The sequence below is a fragment of the Cnephaeus nilssonii genome (genome assembly GCF_951640355.1).
Source record: "Cnephaeus nilssonii genome assembly, chromosome: 4".
Taxonomy (NCBI): Eukaryota; Metazoa; Chordata; class Mammalia; order Chiroptera; family Vespertilionidae; genus Cnephaeus; species Cnephaeus nilssonii.
Genome location: NC_137075.1, coordinates 99650712 through 99667821, shown reverse-complemented (window position 1 = coordinate 99667821; position 17110 = coordinate 99650712). Strand labels below are relative to the sequence as shown.

The 17110-nt window shown below is 54.6% G+C and overlaps 1 protein-coding gene across 4 annotated transcripts in view; it reads left to right on the top strand.

Moving 5' to 3' along the window:
• The first annotated feature begins 8269 nt into the window (after nucleotides 1-8269).
• The window catches only part of TTC7B (tetratricopeptide repeat domain 7B), a 193559-nt gene continuing 184718 nt past the window's right edge, over nucleotides 8270-17110 (top strand). For 2 of the 4 annotated variants that reach the window (XM_079768075.1, XM_079768074.1), the window contains exon 1: nucleotides 8270-8506. In XM_079768075.1, coding sequence (XP_079624201.1) covers nucleotides 8386-8506 — 121 coding nt within the window. In that variant the 5' untranslated portion in view covers nucleotides 8270-8385. The remainder of the gene's footprint in view (nucleotides 8507-17110) is intronic. The other 2 variants (XM_079768072.1, XM_079768073.1) reach the window with 2 other exon arrangements.

The window sequence follows — 17110 nt, the reverse complement described above, 5'->3', positions numbered from 1 at the left end:
CCTCCGCCCGCACCCTACTCCCTTACAAGCCACACAAACCACCCCTGGCTCATTTAGGCAGAAACGGGTTAATGTCAGGTCTTCATAATCTCCGGGAGGAAGGGGGCCAGGCCGGAGCTGGGCCATTGGGGCGAAGAGGCTGTTCTGGCAGGAGAGAGACCGCTGCGGCTACAACTGGGCCTGGGCACCCAGGGGCAGGGAGAGAGGGTGATGCTGCCACTCCTGGGCCTGGGCACCCACGGGCACCAGCACCAACCTCATCCCCAGCTGCCAGATAACCGCAACCGAATCGAAACGCAGCTGCCCTGGACTCTGAGTGGCGTCTGCCTTGCAGGGCTGGGGTCATTAGCCTCACTGTAGCCATAAGGGAGTCTGGCACCGTGAGCGCCTGGCATTTCAGCTTCTCCAGCGGGAGGAAGGTTCTGCCTTATCAGGTGGGGGATTCTCCAAATGCACGAGAGGAGATCAAGACCCCAGGTGGCCACAACGCCCACAGATGGCCATTCTGCCTCCCGTGAGCAAGGGCATCTAATTCTACCTTTTCTGCTCCCTGCCTTCCCTGAGCCGCACCAGCTCTGAGTTTGACAACAGTCCTCCAGGTGGTCAAGGCTGAGCTAGCCGCTCAGCGCACATCTGTTGAGGTCCCAAGCCAAGTGCCAGGGCCCCACTTCCTTGGAAATGCTCCTTAGAAGAGCGTTCTGGGGCAGTTGGGACCGTTTTCTTCTGGGCCAAAGGGTTGGCTTGCCTGGACTGCAGCAGTAGAGACTGTTACACAAGGGCATCTTTAAAAAGATGTCCTCTTACATCACATAAAAGAAATCTGGGTGGGGTGAGGACCAGTGTATTATGGCATGCACCTTCAGCCGCAGACTCATTCAAGCCATCCTGTCCACCGTAGTTCATCAAAAAATAAAATAACTTCCTAGAATAGAAATTGCTGTCAGCATCTTTCTGCTGACCACAGACTATTCCGAGCAGTATTTTGCAACAGGAGGCACGAGGGTTGACTTGACAGTCTCGCTGTGGAGAGAGCCCTGGGCTGCTACCCGGGGTCACGAGGGAGAGTCCCCGGGGAGGTAGCAGTGGCCTGAACGCTCATTTCTCTTGTCCCCACTTTCCCACGGTGTCCCTGGTTGCCACATGACCTGGGCAAGTCACTTGGTCCAGTTTCCTTGTTTGTAAAACAAAGCTGAACCCCCTTAGGAGTCCTTGAGTGGGTGGTGAAAAATAATGCAAAAGCAGCCAATTCAAAATGGAATCGATGCCCGGCTGGTATGGCTCAGTGGTTGAGTGTGGACCTATGAACCAGAGGTCATGGTTCCATTCCCTGTCAGGGCACATACTCAGGTTGCAGTCTCTATCCCCAGTGTGGGGCATGCAGGAGGCAGCTGGTCAATGATTCTCTCTCATCATTGATGTTTCTCTCTCTCTCCCTCTCCCTCTCTAAAATCAATAAAAATTTATTTAAAAAAAAATGGAGTCGGAGCTGCCATCCCAGAGGAACTGCGTTGCACATCTTAGACCTCAGGCCTTTGTTACGTTTGAACTGGGCAAAATAACCTTGGAACTGGCCGAAAGCAACATCGTGTTCCAAACCACAGTTAATAGGGAAGCAGACATTCTGACTACCAGACTGAAAATGACGGACATTCCTTGGAATTAACACCACCATGTTGAGCTAAAGAATAACTTCACTTACTTGCACCTGCAGACATCTCTTCCTTCACTTATTAACCCCAACAGAAATTCCTTCCTCCTATTCATTTAGTTATCCCCTTCCACATAAAGACTCCTTGCCTTCACCCAATAATCTGAACAACTATTTGGATTTCTGCCTGAGTCAGCACTTCCCAAATAGCAATTCATTTGGATCTCAAATAAATACGTGTTGCCTCTTGCTTTGGCCTTTTACTTTTGGGTTCACATTGGTAAATCACAGGAACCCACACGGGTCAGCTGGGAGGGGTGTTTGTTATGAGAGAACACAGGCTGCGGGGTCTCCTGCAACCCACGGAGGGGAAGGCAGCTGGGCCTCAGGAAGGTGGGGAAAGTGATGTTTTCTTCAACTGAGGTTTATTGATTTACTACTAGAGGTGCCGGTAGGTCTGGGCTGGCACGGCCCAGGAATTTGCATTTCTAACAAGTTCTGATAGTTCTTTCCTTGCGTTGTTGCCCAAAGTGGGGCCCACACCCCTGGCCCTGTCATTTTCTTCAACTGCAGGCTGCAAAGACAGGACTGGAGAAGGGGGCATGGAGGCTGGTGTGCAACCCGCGTTCTGGACCCCTTTGCACTATCAGGGTTTGAGAATCACGGTTTAAAAAAGTTTCAAAACGTCAGAAATGTCCTTGTTCCCGACCTTGAGTGGGGGAAATAAAAGGTGACCAGCCAGCAGACTTTGCTCAACGTCCAAAATGGCCAGTGCGTTTTATTGGACGATAACAAACCACCCTCCGCTTTCACCAAGGAACACCAGGGTCCCCCCCCCCCCCCCCCCCCCAATAAGTAAATCCAGCCTCCGGGCATTTTCACTTCTTCCTGCAGGAGGAGACCGGGTCGCACTCATTGAGTGGCTCGCTCCTCGGGGTAGATAAATGCTGGGAGAAAGTCCCAGTCCTGACTCGGTGGCCCGGCTGCGACCCATCACCCCGCCCCGCGGTCGGCCGAGGCCTTGCGCATCCACCAATGAAACGCCGAGGAACTCCATGACCTCATCGGTCGGCTCTCTCATTGGCTGCCGCCGCCTTTCATTAGTGCTGGAGAGCGCGGCGCGGGCCCCACCCCCGAGGCTGAAGAAGATTGAGTTGCTAACTGGGACTGCAAGCCTTGCAGGCTGCTCTTCAAACAACAGATCCCGCAGGAGGGCATTCTGCTCTCCGACAGAGGCTTTTGTGTTCCTTCAGCCAACCAAAGTACTGGTTTGCTGCGCTGACCTGAACTGATGTGTTACTGGGGTTTAGCTGGTAACGTCATCTTCCCCGTTCCTTCCCCAAGTACCTAACAGATCATACTTACACTGAGTGGCCAGATTGTTATGATCTCTGAACGCATAATAATCTGGCCACTCAATATATATGAGCCCAGTATATATTAGAGGCCCAGTGCATGAATTCGTGCATGGGTAGGGTCCGGCCAGCCTGGCCAGGGGGAGGGGACATGGGCGGTTGGCCGGCCTGTCTGCTGGTGGAGGGGACAATTTGCATATTAGCCGTTTATTATATAGGATATACACTGAGTGGCCAGATTATTATGCATTCAGAGGTCATAATAATCTGGCCACTCAGTGCATTTCCCACTTATTCTAATCATGTATTTAAATGAGTTTCGTCTTGCTCCTCAGTGGATGAATTTCTCAAACTCGACCTGACTGTGGAATGCTAGAGATCATCTCCCCCACAATTAATTAACTGACACCCAGACAGGGGGTATGACTTTCACAGGGTCACACAGCAGGCCAGTTACAGCGATGGAAATCAGACCCAGGCCTCCTAACTCCAGCTTCCGTGCGGCATTCCTCCCTCCGCACCCAATCTGCTGCCTGAGAGCTCAGAGGGGAGCAGCAGTCCCCTTCTTGGGAGAACCCACGTATCAATAAGGGAACCTGGGCTTCCTCACATTCTAGCAGCTGTCCAAGCCTCACTCTGATAAGATAGGATCGTGGGCGGGAGCCCAGCAGCCGCCTAGAGACGTGATCTCATTTTATAAATGAGAAAATTGCAGGGTGCCTCGTCATAAGCCAGTTGGTGATGGGTGGAGGCAGGGCTTGACCCAGGCCCCCTGCTCTTCTCATCCAGTGATGACCTCAAAAGCCGAAGGAAGGAACGGAATGCCCGCGACTCCCCGGGGAAAGGTCCTGCACGGTGATCCTCCCGCAAGCAGGCATCTGATTCTGAGTGAGAAAACAATCAGGACTGTTTGTATGCTTCTCTGGCTGCCCAGCTGGTCAGATGATCTCTCCTTTGTTGTTATTTACACGTAGAAGAGGGTATTTTATCACAAGCCACTCTTTGCCTTTCTGGAGAAAAGTAGGACAGGAAAGTGTTCCCAGAACTCTGAGTGTGAGAAAACACTCATGAAGAGAAGGGATTCCTCTCGCACATGTTTAAACCAAAAACAAGTCCCTAACAACCAATTCAGCTCTGTACGGAGCCAAGGTTCCCACCGAAGGGACAAACCAGTGGGGACCTTGCAGAGCTACTTCGGTCCAGGCACTGAAGCCAGTGTTTCTGATTTACCATCAGTTGCCATTCGAGAGGGATGGACAGATGGAGGAGGCTGGCTGGCCCCTCGAGGGGAGTCTGTTCCCAGGATGGCCTTCAGCTTTGCGAGTCCAGAAACAGGTGGGTGCTCCCGGGTGCTCCACTATCCCACCCATGAAGCCCATCAGAGACCATTGTTACACTCCACGCCCACTTTCCTATGTGGTGGAAGCCATTCTCCCAGCATCCCCTACCCGGAGGCCCTGTTCCCTGGGTCCAGGCAGCAGCAGGTGACACCTGGGAAGAAAGGAGACCTTGAAGGGGGAAGGGGCACAGAGTCATCTTAAATCATCCTCTGAAACCCTGCTCAAAACGTGGGCATGGGGGCAGCTCCTGTGACGGCAGGTTCGTTTGTAAAGACAAACCTGGGCACTGGAGATAGGAGCCTGGAGAATGATAACTCAAGCGTGGTGGAGGCACAGAGGGAGCATTGCACGCCGGAGAAAAGGAAGGAACCACAGGCAGCCACGTGCAGCAAGGACAAATTCCGGAACATAATGAGCAAACAAAGCAAGTCACAGAACAGGGTGTCATCTTTAGGAAGTGGAAACCAAACAATAGCATGTGTACGGGTACACAGCACACTCACGTTACAAAGCGTGGCAGAAAGTGAGTTTGCTGGGTGATAAAACTACTTTTTTAAAAAGCGAGGGCTTAACAAAAACACAGAAATCAAGCTGGTGGTTAACTCAGGGATAGCCTGTCAGTTCCCTGGTGTTCATGTTATGACTTTATTACATAGGTGCCTCTTGATGATATGTTTTCTCATGTATCAAATATTTCATCATTAAAACCATCCAAAGGTGCTGAAGCTATCATCACCCAAGCCCCAGGCCTGCAAATTGGGGGCCTGGCTCCCATGTTCCCCATGAGCAATGCTGCAGCGCCTGCCACAGGGCCAGCTGCTCGGGGCTCAGGCAGCCAGATGACTGGGTTGCTGCTCGGCATGGTGAGGTCAAAGGGTCAAAGGTTAGAAGTGACTGTTGTGTCAGCACACAGACCCCTGTCCTTTCCTGCTCCGGGATTTCTGTCCCCCCTTAAACCTGACCCAAGTGCTTCAGCGAGCTGCCTCCCACTTCTCCGTGGGCCTGTCCACTGGGGTGCGCATGCCTGGAGTCCACCTGTCCAACCCAGCCCCACCAACGTCCTTCTGCTCATTCACCCGTTCCACAAATATTTCCTGAGCACCTGCTACGTGCCGGGTACCATTCTCAGTGCTGGGATGCAGCCGTGAACAAAACCACACAAGAATCCCTGCCCTCGTGGTGCTTACATTCCAGTGAGGGGAGGCAGAAAAGAAACACTAAAGTAACAAATATAAGTTCAGGTGGCAAGAAGAAAACCATAGCAGAGTAAGAGATGAGGGAGCCAAGGGTTTGTATAGCTAGCTGGTCAGGGAGGGCCTCTCTGAGGAGGTGACCTTGGGCAGAGACCTAATGGAAGGGAGGGAGGAAGGAGCCGGTGGGTATGTGGGGAAGAGCCTCCCAGGCTGAGGGAGGCACAAGGGCAAAGGCCCGGCCCTTCCTTTCACTTGTGTCTGCTTCCCCTGAGCTCCCCCCACCCCACCCGGCCAGTTCTCTCTCCTCCCCCTCCCGCTGCCCACCTCTTCCTCTATTCTAGTTGTACAGGGAACCTAGGCTCTCAGGAAAAGAGGAACGGGAGATTTCCAGACCACAGAGGCACCCCCATTTGCGCTGACCTTTGCTCTGAGGCTCTGCCTGGCTCCCCTGTCCCAGACAAGCCAGCTTTTCTCAAGAAATTAGTCTGAAGCCATCTTTCCTGCCGGGCAGGCGTTGCCAGGCTTCCAGGCTGGATTGGGCTACAGACTGTGATTTCTCACATTCCTGTCAAACCTGTAACACCAATGCCTGGAAAAGAGATGTTGGCTTAATTACTACCCTTCGCACCAATGACCTCCCACGCCCGAATCTCCCTCAGTGCCACCTACAGGTCCGCTCTCCTGGAAAACAATTTGGGGATCTTCTCCTCATGTCATGCTTTGCCTCTGCGGTTGTTGTGACAGCTGCCAGAGCAGCCGGGGCAATGGGCGAGGATCAAACCTCGCAGGTGTGGGAAGGAGCCCAGAGAGCGAGAGGTCCCGCGCTCTGGCTCCACGCAGTGAAGGCTCAGAAAGTTCTTTCCCTCTGCTGGGTCAGGCTGACAATGTTTGTCAGCCTTTGCTCTCCACCCTGTACCCCAGCAACCTCCGCGCTCAAGCAAACGGTCCAAAGAGTCCGTGGTGGCCGCAGTGAAGGTGGAAGCCTCGCAGGCCGTCGCTGTTGTGTGTTTATCATTGTGCTGAACCCTCAAGGAAACCATTTGCAGGCTGATTCTAGACCTTGGAGATCTCCAGCTTCATTCATTCTTTCATTCATTCATTCGTTCATTCGTTCGTCACTCTCATATTCAAGCTCCTACACTGGGTGGAAAGGGTACAGAGACACGGAATGACAGCTCACATTTATTGCACTCGTAAGGCAAACCAACACCATTTTATTGCTTTTCCTGTATATGCTCATTTAATTCTCAGCCAGCTCTGTGGGGTAGGCCTTACAGCTGAGGAGCTATAGGTTTGGAAGGCACGGGGAGGTTAAATACCACTGCCCAGAGCGCACAAGCTGAGTCAGGGTTCAAGCTCCACTTTGCCCTTGTGAAACCACAGGCCTTGTCCTAGAACTTACCAGCTGGCTGGGCAGAGAGATAGACACCAACAATGTACACGACAGTGCAGCAACTGAGGCCGGATAAACATTACCTACTCTGACGGCAAAGTTTGCTACGAGAAAGTCCTATCCCAGAGGAGATACCACTGCCGTGGGATCACCCGGGGTCTGTCAGAGGTTGAGCAAGGCTTCGTGGTGACCTTTGGGCTGGGTCTCAAAGAATGAACAGGTACCTCCCTCCTGGACCAGAGGGGAGAGAACATTCCAGGCAAACATCTGGAGAGACAGACCGCTGTGCTAGAGAGGACAAGATAGGGGCCTGGGGGAGGGGAAATTCCTCCGGTGGAGATTCCTTCTCCTCCCCTCCCTATTCCCCCGTTGGTGGAACCAAAGAGACCAGGGCACCAAAGCGCCCCCTGTTGAAACTTTCACATCCTACTCCCCCTTTCTGGGCTGTCCACAGCGTCTGAGGTCCATGGGGCCCACCTTCATCACCTTGTTGGCCTTGGGGGGGGGGGGGGGGGTGCCTGAAGGTTATGCTGGTCCCAGCAGAAGGCCCCTCCTGGTGTTCCCTCATCACATCTCTCAGTGTCTGCATTTCCGCTTCCTCATTGGTAGACGGGGGCCACAACGTCTGTTCTTTCCACCAACAGCCCAGGGCTGCTGAGGGGCGGAGAGGCGACCCTGCAAGGAGAGCTCCCCGAAGGCGGAGGAAGGTACCGGGAAGGGATGCTGCTGCTGCTGGCTTGGTGCTTCCTCATACCCGGAGTTCCACCCTCAAGGGGATCTGCGCTCCCCCGGGGCAGGAATGTTGTCTGTTTGGTTCTCCACTAGACCCCCAGCACCTAACACAGTGCCGGGCACACAGCAGGTGATCACAACATAGCTACTGAATGGCTGAAAGAAGGCGCAGCGGGGCACCTGCCCCCCGCCCTGGGTCGACATTCACGGAGCCCCTCCCTGGGCAGGTGCTGTGTCTGCCTGGCGTGGACTCCCATCCACCTGCGGCTGGGGGGCGGCCAAGGTGCCCGGGCAGAGAGGGCCTCCCAGGGGCGCACGCCAACCAGGCCCAGACGGAGCTGCTGGACACCCGAGCCGGCAGCACAAGCTCAGGCAGGCCCGTCCCCCACACCTGCCCCATCGCGGCCCCCGAGCCCAGCCCTGAGCCGGCCTGCGCCGTGACCTTTCCCGGGGTCGCTGGCCTCTCCAGGCCCCGCCTGCGCCCCGACCGGCCCGGCTGCGGCTCCGGCCCTGGCCGGCAGGGGCCGCTCCTCGCGCCGCCGCCGCCGCCGCCGCCTCCCCGCCCCTTGCCCAGCCGGCGCTCCCGTTACGCCGCGGAGCCGGGAGCCGGGAGCCGGGAGCCGGAGCCGGAGCCCGAGCCCGCGGCAGCGGCGGGAGCGGCGAGGGGGCGCCGGCGGCGGCGGGGCCTGCGGGGCCTGCGCGGGCGGGCGGGCGGGCGGGCGCCATGGCCTCCAGGAAGGCGGGCTCGCGGCTGGAGACGGAGATCGAACGCTGCCGCTCCGAGTGCCAGTGGGAGCGGATCCCCGAGCTCGTCAAGCAGCTGTCCGCCAAGCTCATCGCCAACGGTAGGCGCCGGGCCGGGCTGCGGGAGCGGGGGCCTGCGGCGGGTGGGCCGGCCCCGGGCGCAGCGGGGCGGGCGGGGCGCGGGGCGCGGGCAGGGCGCAACCGGGCCGCCCGGGCGCCGGAGGGGAGGGGCGTGGGGCCAGGGCCTTGGGCGCCGGGGTCCCTGGGAGTCACGCGTGGGGTGTCCGGCCGGCGAGGGCTCCTGTGCAGTCGGTGGAGGGGTCTCAGGAGTCGGGTGCTGACCCGGGTGCCAGGGGGTCAGCGGCCGGCCTGGGGGTTCTAAGAAGTTGGAGGTGATGGGGGGAAGGCTGCTCCCCGGGACATGGGTGTGCGTGTGCCTGGGACCCCAGGCTGTGTGGATGGTGAACTCAGGCGGTCAGGCCGTAGGTATAGGGGTGTTGAACAGAGCCCCCTGGGAAATAGGTTTTGTAAACATAGGGGTGAAGGGGGCTCCAGGTGGAAGCTCGGGCCTGGGCTGTGTGTGGGGCGGTGAAGGCGGGCTGAGATGATGGTCCTGGGGTTGAGAGAGTAGGATGTCCAAGCTGTGGACCTAGGGAGTCAGGGTTAGGAATACAGGGAGTCAGGAGGGACAGTGCTGGAGAGAGAGGTGGGAATGTGGTTGGAGAACGTTGGGAAACGGGGTTGGCTGGGTGAGGGGCTCGGTGCCTAGGGGAGCGGGGTCTGCGGGAGTCACTGAGTAGGAACCTGGTGCCTGGAGTTAGTCCATGACCCCATTGGCTGATCTGGTACTTGGACCCAATCAAATCTAAATGGCATCGGAAAAGCCCAGGTCAGAGCATCGCTCCGCGTGGCCTTATTTGTTTTGGAAGCAAGTGCTGTTGATAGCTGCTTGTCTTTTAGTACCTGCCAAAACCGCAGGCCCCAGTGCACTGGTGAGAGGGCAGAGGTTTTGTCTCGTCTCACCTCTGGCTTCCTGAGGCTGGGTGACACCTGTGGGCTGAACAAAGGCCTGAAGGAAGGAATGCATGAGTGACAACTCTGTAAAGAAGGACATCCGCACTATTTTCAACCTTCTCACCTCAAAGGACCCAGGCGTAGAGAGGGATGTCACCTGCCCTCTTCAAGAATGGCTGAGATGTGTGCCTTTTATGGTTTTCTTGCCTCGAAATAAGGACTGGGTGGTGCGTACTCTCCCCCGCGGTACCCCATGCGTTGGGTAGGTTTCTTCCTGGGCGAATGCAGGCGTCAGGACCAAGTCAGGGACATGGAGGAGGCCCAGACCTGCCTGGGCTCAGCATGCTGGAAATGGAAGAATTAACTCTTTGCGGTGAAGCCAGCATTTGAGGAGATGGGCTCCCCTGGGCAGCGTGACCCTGTCCTTTCCTGGGGGGGCTCACTGGCTTGTCCTGTTGCTCCTCCTCTTCTCACCTGCAGCATTTTCCCGTGTCTTCTTGGGGTTGGGTTTACTTTGTCGCTTCCCAGCTCTGTGGGCAGGTAATACCTTGAGGGTATTAGATGACCACGTCAGGATTAAATGGGTTCATGTGTGAGGCCCCTGGCTTTTTCCATGAGAGCCACTTGTTTCCTGCTTCACTTGCTCCTTTATTCAACCAGTATATGCGTTGCCCACCACTGGCCAAGCCCCTACGCTTGTGCGCTTACCCTCCTTAGAGGACACAGACAATAAATGCGGAAATTAGTAAGTAGGATAGCTTCCGAGAGCAAGCGGTTTAAAGAAAACGGAAGCGTTAACGCAGCTGAGAAGGATGGGTAGGGGAGACAGGGCAGCCCCAACCACAGTGGTCTCTGGAGTGAGGGGAAAAGGGCTCCCGGTGGCCTGGGCCCATCTTACCTTCACCGCCATCTGGACTCGTCTCCCTCCCCAGGGCCTTGTCCCTGAGGCCTAAGCCACAGGCATTAATGGGTGTTGGGGCGGGGAAGTGAGTTGTGAGGGGCCCTGTGGTCCATGGGTCTGAGTGCAAGTGACACTTCTCTAGAAAGTTTCCCGTGAAGGGACAACTCATATGCTTAAAAAACACATGTGAAACCCACTGATGTGGTTCAGCCCCTCCACGTGACAGGTGAGAAAACAGGCCCAGAGCGGGAGGTGTCTTCCTGAAAGCCACCAGCCCGCGAGTGGCAGAAGCAGACGGAGTGGGTCATGAGAGAGAGATTCCTGCCCCAGAACCCACACTGGTGAGCAGCAGCCATTGATGGCAAAAGGTCACCAGACTGAAAAGATCAAAGAGATGGCTCAGGAAGATTTAAAAAAGAAAAGCAAAGAAAAAAAGGGAAGTAAAAACAGCATTATTGTGGCACTCCTTTGGGGTTCAGAGAAATGTTTGAAGGAAGTTCTTTCCCTTCCTTTGGCTGATAGGGGCTCCCCTGAACCAGTGGTGGGCCTTCCTCCTGGTTTTGGGGGCATCAGCCCCTCCTTAGATCCATTGGACCTCAAGTTCTGGGTGGATTTGAGAAAATCCTTAAGCTAAAGCATCTGTTGCTTAGAATAAGGAAAGTGAGTTAATGCCGTGTTTATAATATTAAGATAGTTACTCTGAGCCTGAGTTTCCTCATCTTAGAATGGGGATTAAAAGCCTACCTTCGGTCCGACTGGTGTGGCTCAATGGTTGAGCGTCGACCCATGAACCAGGAGGTCACGGTTTGATTCCCTGTCAGGTCCCATGCCCAGGCTTCAGGTTTCGGGCTCGATCCCCAGTTAGGGAGCGTTCAGGAGGCAGCCCATCAATGATTCTCTCTCATCGTCGATGTTTCTATCTTTCTCTCCCTCTCCCTTCCTCTCTCTGAAATCAGTAAAAACATATATGTAAAAAGAGGGGGCAGTTAATGGTGGGCTGGCCGCAGGGTCTCCTTTGGAAACAAGGATGAGGTTGAACTGAGAGTCTGGGGGTGAGAAGGTGGCTCTGTTGTTTAGAATGACTTCTTTGGACACTCCCGGGTATAGCAGTCTCCTGCCCTCAGACACCAGGACCTCCGTGACCCTCCATCCTCACCTTCCCGGGGCAGTCATCCCGCTTTCAGATCTCCGTCCTGTTGTAGGACATGCTTTTGTGGCAGACCATACAGCCTGATTTTTGAATTCAAAACACTCACTAATTCGACAGTAACACATGGATGGCTGTCAGTTGGGCATTGGAGCTCATGGTCACTGCAGTCAGGACGGAAGGGTTGTGACCTTGTGGCCACACACAGTGGGGCCAGGACTGCTCAACTTTCCCCCCAGCCTCCTGTTTGGAGGAATTTCAGGCTCCGAATGGGGAGGGAGGAGGATTTCTGACATTCCTTCCCTTGATCAGCCAACCTTTCCAGCACGTCCTCCCTTCACCGTGGCTGGTAGGGGCCTCCCGGATCCTCTCGCTCACCTTGTCTTTCCTCCGGGGCTCGTGCTGTTTGGCTCGGGAGGCCTCTCTGCAGGCCAGAAGCCTGCCCGTCTGTCAGGGTCTGGTTCAGATCCTTCCCAGCTGTCCTTCCTTCACAGAAAAGGTTGTTTGCCTCAAAGAAGACAATCATACATTGTTAGAACCAGATGGGACCTGAGAGACCACCTTGTATAGCAGTTTTCTTCTTCTAAATATATATTTTTTATTGATTTTAGAGAAAGAAGAAGGGATGGGGCGAGAGCGAGAATGAAAACATCGATGTGAGAAAGAAACATCGACTGGCTGCCTCCTGGTGATCGAACTCGCAATATTTTGGTGCATGGGACGATGCTCCACCAACTGAGCCACACCGTCCAGGGCTGTATAGCAGTTTTCAAACTGTGCTGTGGAGGAACCCCTCGGGAACAGGCTTTTGGGTCCTGGTCGCTGGTGGGCAGGTCTCACTCCCTGGAGCAGTAACACTTTTCTGGAACGTTTCCCTTGAAGGGACAACTAATATGCTTAAAGAACACATGTGAAACCCACTGATGTGGCTCAGCCTCCCCATTTGACAGATGAGCAAACAGGCCCAGAGCGGGAGGTGTCTTCCTGAAAGCCACCAGCCAGCGAGAGGCAGAAGCAGACAGAGTGGGTCGGAGGTCTGGCCCCAGTGTTCAGTTGTGTCAGCTTGAAGTGTGGTTCTGTGGTTTCCTAACCAAGAGAGTAACTTCACTGGAGAAACCCCGTATGTACCGTGTTGTCACCCGCCCCCCCCCCCCCAAATCCCTTTTCTGAAACCCTTGGGGCCTCATATGTTTCAGAATCCAGAAATTTTCAGCCCTGGCTGGTGTGGCTCAGTTGGTTGGGCATCATCCCGTGCACCGATAGATCGGCAGTTCGATTCCCGATGAGGGGACATGCTTGGGTTATGGCTTAATCCCCAGTCGGGGGCATGCAGTAGGTAGCTGATCGATGTTTCACTCTCACATAGATATTTCTCTCTCTTTCTGCCTTCCTCTCGCTCTAAAAATCAATTAAAATTATTTTTAAAAAGAATGCAGAAATTTTCAGAACATGGTACATATGCTGGACATTATGTGACACTCCCAGTGGGGTCAGGGGCAGCCCTTCCTAATAAAACACATCAGTATTTCTGCATCAAAACATATGAACAGTCCTTGCAAAAGGGATACATAGCCTATAAATAGCATCATGTTGATTCAGTTGAGGTTTTGCTGCCCAGTAAGGTAACAGCTTTTGGTTTTTAGAGAATTCTAGATTTCAGAAATTATGGATAAGGATTGTGAACCTGTAATAATAGTGCCAAATTTGCCCTAACCGGTTTGGCTCAGTGGATAGAGCGTTGGCCTCGGACTCAAGGGTCCCAGGTTCGATTCCGGCCAAGGGCATGTACCTTGGTTGCAAGCACATATCCAGTAGGGGGTGTGCAGGAGGCAGCTGATCGATGTTTCTCTCTCATCAATGTTTCTAACTCTCTATCCCTCTCCCTTCCTCTCTGTTAAAAATCAATAAAATATATTTTTTTAAAAATAGTGCCAAATTTGTAGGGTAGTTGTAAGGACTGAATGAAAAACAAAAACAAAAAACCACCTAACTGTGCTTAAGAGGCTGCTGCCTGCTCAGAGTAAGCCCTCAGTGGATGTTAGCTGCGTCTCATAGGGGTGTGGTCTCCCATTTCCTGGTTCAGGGCTGTTTGCCCTCCCCGAATCGCCTCCCTGGGCATGTGCCTCACCTCACTTTGGTGGTCAGCCTCCACAGGACAGGGGATCCTGGTTCTGCTTTAATGAGCCATTGGGCTCAAAGCCCATTCTTGGCGTGTTGTATTGAATTGGTCCACAGACTCAGAGGGGAGGCCTCTGAGCAGTTGGAACAGGCGTAAGGAAGGAAGGCGGAGGTCTTCCAAAATGCAGTGAGGGCCAAAGTGCAAGTGAGGACTACCCCTGAGAAGTGATGTCCTGCAGGGACGGGTGCTTACCTTTGGGGCTGCTGCCATCCAGTGAGTGTCCGCCAGCCAGGGGCTCCCTGGTTGTCAATCCAGCATTCTCCACCTGCACTCATCTTCCTCCCTCCTGACTGCGCCTCCTGACAGAGAGTTTGCTCAACTTTCAGCCCCCCACCTGCCATGTATCATATGTTTTATTGGAGGTGGGCGCTGGGTCCGCCCCCTTGCCTGTGATTGGTTGAGGGATGAGCATGTGCCTTAATTTTAGCCAATGAGATATGTACATTTGCTCTGGAAGGGGCTTCTGGGAAAGATTTTCTCATGGTTAAGAGTGATGTATACTTGCTTAAGAGGGAAGGAGAATGGCCCAGCCAACGTGGCTCAGTGGTTGAGCTTGGACTTATGAACCAGGAGGTCACTGCTTGATTCCCGCTGGTGGCAGGTTCCAGTGGAGGGAGTGCAGGAGGCAGGCGATCCATGATTCTCTCTCATCATTGATGTTTCTGTCTCTTTCTCCCTCTCCCTTCCTCTCTGAAAGCGATAAAAACACACTAAAAAAAAAAAAAAAAAAAAGAGGGAAGGAGAATGGTCCCTCTTTTCCCCCTGGAAATTGTTCATGTTTTTGAGGCCTGGAGCTGCAGCCATCTTGAGGGCACGCGGCCCAGGGGTGAGGCCGACCCAGGGAGAGTGGTAGCACAGAGACAAGAAGAACACGGCCCCTCGTCACATTGCTGACCTTCCCCGGGCTGCCTGTTATGAGAGATAATCAGTGCCTCCTTGTTGAAGCCACACAGAGTCAGGTGTTTGGCCCTTACTTGCTGCTGAAGTCATTCTAAAGGGTGCACCACGTTACTTCCCCGGAGCACCCGCAACTGCCGGGCAGCTCCGCACTGGGCACCCCATCAGGCCTTCCTCCTGGTTCACACTGACCTCACGTGGGTGGATTCCTGCCCCTCTGGGTGACCTCATGCTTGGCAGATGCTGCAGGGCTGCAGGCCTTTGACTTGTGTGAAAGCCAGCGTTTCCCGTCTGAGAAGCCAGAAAGAGAGAAGAGGTTTTCTGGAGGCATCCCCAGACCATCCCCATCAGCCACCACGACGAGAAGGAGCAGTGTTTGGCAGATGGATTAGGTTGGTGCCACATAAAACATAAAGAGAAGCCACAAGCCACAGGAAACCTAATGGCCTGGCTCCAGCCTCTGCCGCCCTCCGGGTTTGTCTGTCCCTGCTCAAGTGCAGCGCTGGTGGGGGTGCCAGAACTAGACAGAACAGATGTGTTCTGGTCCTTTCGGAGGCCTGCCAGACCTGGAGCCAGAATCCCCGGACCTCTGTCCTCTGCGTGCCCTTGTGCACATCACTTGATCCTCTGGAACCTTAGTGTTCCTGACTGCACGGGTGTTAAAATAGTGCCAGTAGGTACGAAGGATGAATAAGCATTTCTCGAGCGTCTGCTGTGCACTGGATTCCGGACATGAACGTTTACACGGACCCCAGTCCATCATCGGAGCCGCTGCAGGAGAAATGGAGTAGACTGAGGCTTGGAGATGTTCACTGAGTTGGAGCCTCGCCCACTTCTGAGTCTAGGTCCATTATTCTTTCTACCTCACTGGTGTTTTTTGTAAACTTGCTCGATCCCAGAATCGCCACGCTGGCTTGTTAGAGTCCAGATTGCCCCATTTCTAGACGCAGCCGGTCTGGGGTGGGCGATGCTGAAGCTGCTGGCCCGTGGACATGCTCTGAGGAGCACTGGCCTTGGGAGCCTGGGCATCAGGGATTCGCAGACCTCTCATCCTCAGGGGTTACTCCCTGGGTCCAAGATGGAGGCTAGAAATCTGCATTAAAAAAAAAAAATTTTGTTGTTGTTGTTAATCCTCACCCAAGGATATCTTGCCATTGATTTTTAGAGAGAGTAGAAAGGAGGGACGGGGGTGGGGGGTGGGGGCCAGACAGAGAGAAACATCGATGTGGGAGAGACACGTTGATTGGTTGCCTTTTGCATGGGGCTGCAACTGCTATGTGCCCTTGACTGGAATTGAACCCGGGACCCTTCAGTCCGCAGGCCGTCGCTCTATCCACTGAGCAAAAACCAGCTAGGGTGAAATCTGCATTTTTAAATCAAGCCTCGGGTGATTTGTGTGTTCAGGCAGGTCTGGAAGCTGCTGCCCTCAACCTCAATCCTTAGCATTTAATGAGCACCTCCTGTGAGGGGAGCCCTGTACCCCCCAAAAATAGAGTGAACAGGTCACCTGCCTCAGGAAGCTTACAGCTCAGGGCAGTCACTCAGCCCTGGGCAGCTGGGTCACCTGGGCTGCTCAGCAGCTCAGATTCCCAGGCTGGGCCCGAGCTTCTGCTTCAGGAGGTCTTCGCGGGGTTGGGTTCAGGAAGCAGGATTGTTCGCCAGGTGATTGTGGCACAAGGTCTTCCAGGAGCAAACTCTGGCCATGATTGTCCAAGGGGCGGGGCAGAGTGTCACCCGGCAGCCTGCGGGGAACAAGGGCATCGCTCACAAGGCCGCAAGGAGCACCCGAGTTCCTGGGGCTGAGAGCTGGGTGGGCTTATGTGGCAATGGGTGAGGCCTGGCAGGGAGCCAGGAGGAGGGTCTTGGGCAGAGAGTGGCTTTAGGGTAACTGACTCATCTTAGTTGCCGTGAGACGTACGTGGTTTTAACACTGAAAGCAAGTCCCACATCCGGGGGACGCCCGCAGTCCTGGATAGCAGAACAGTAGTTCACCCTGTTAGGCAGAGGCAGGTGTTGTAGCAGAGGGGAAAGACACCCTGGTGCAGCAGAAGCCAGTGGACGTGGCCATGTCAGACCCGGGTTCGATTCCCGCTCTGCCACTTACTGCTGTCTGGCCTCGGATGAGTTACTTATCTTCTCTGAGCTCCACTCTCTATCGCAAAGGTTGTTTTGAGAAGTGAGTGAGATAATGAAGTTTCCAGCACCAGCGATACCGGAAGCAGCCGTGAATCCGGAGTATTGTGTGTGGAAGGAGGGTGTCCAGCTACTGAGTCCTTCACAGGGAGAGGGGAAGCGGGCAGGGTAACAATAAGAACAAGAACAAGCAGAGATGTGCTGTGGGGTGGGGTTCCTGTCCTACTGGACTGTGACTGAGGCCCGAAGCTGGGTCACAGGACTAGTAAATGCACAACCAGGGCTTCAACCGGTTCTGACAGACTCCCCTGACCTCCTCTGCCAGCCATCCATTCACCACTTTAGTGAGCCCAGGATAGCACGTGGGCGCGCGCGGAGGTGTGTAATGAGGATGCAAAGATGAATGAGACCACTGGGCTGTCGGCCCCATGAGA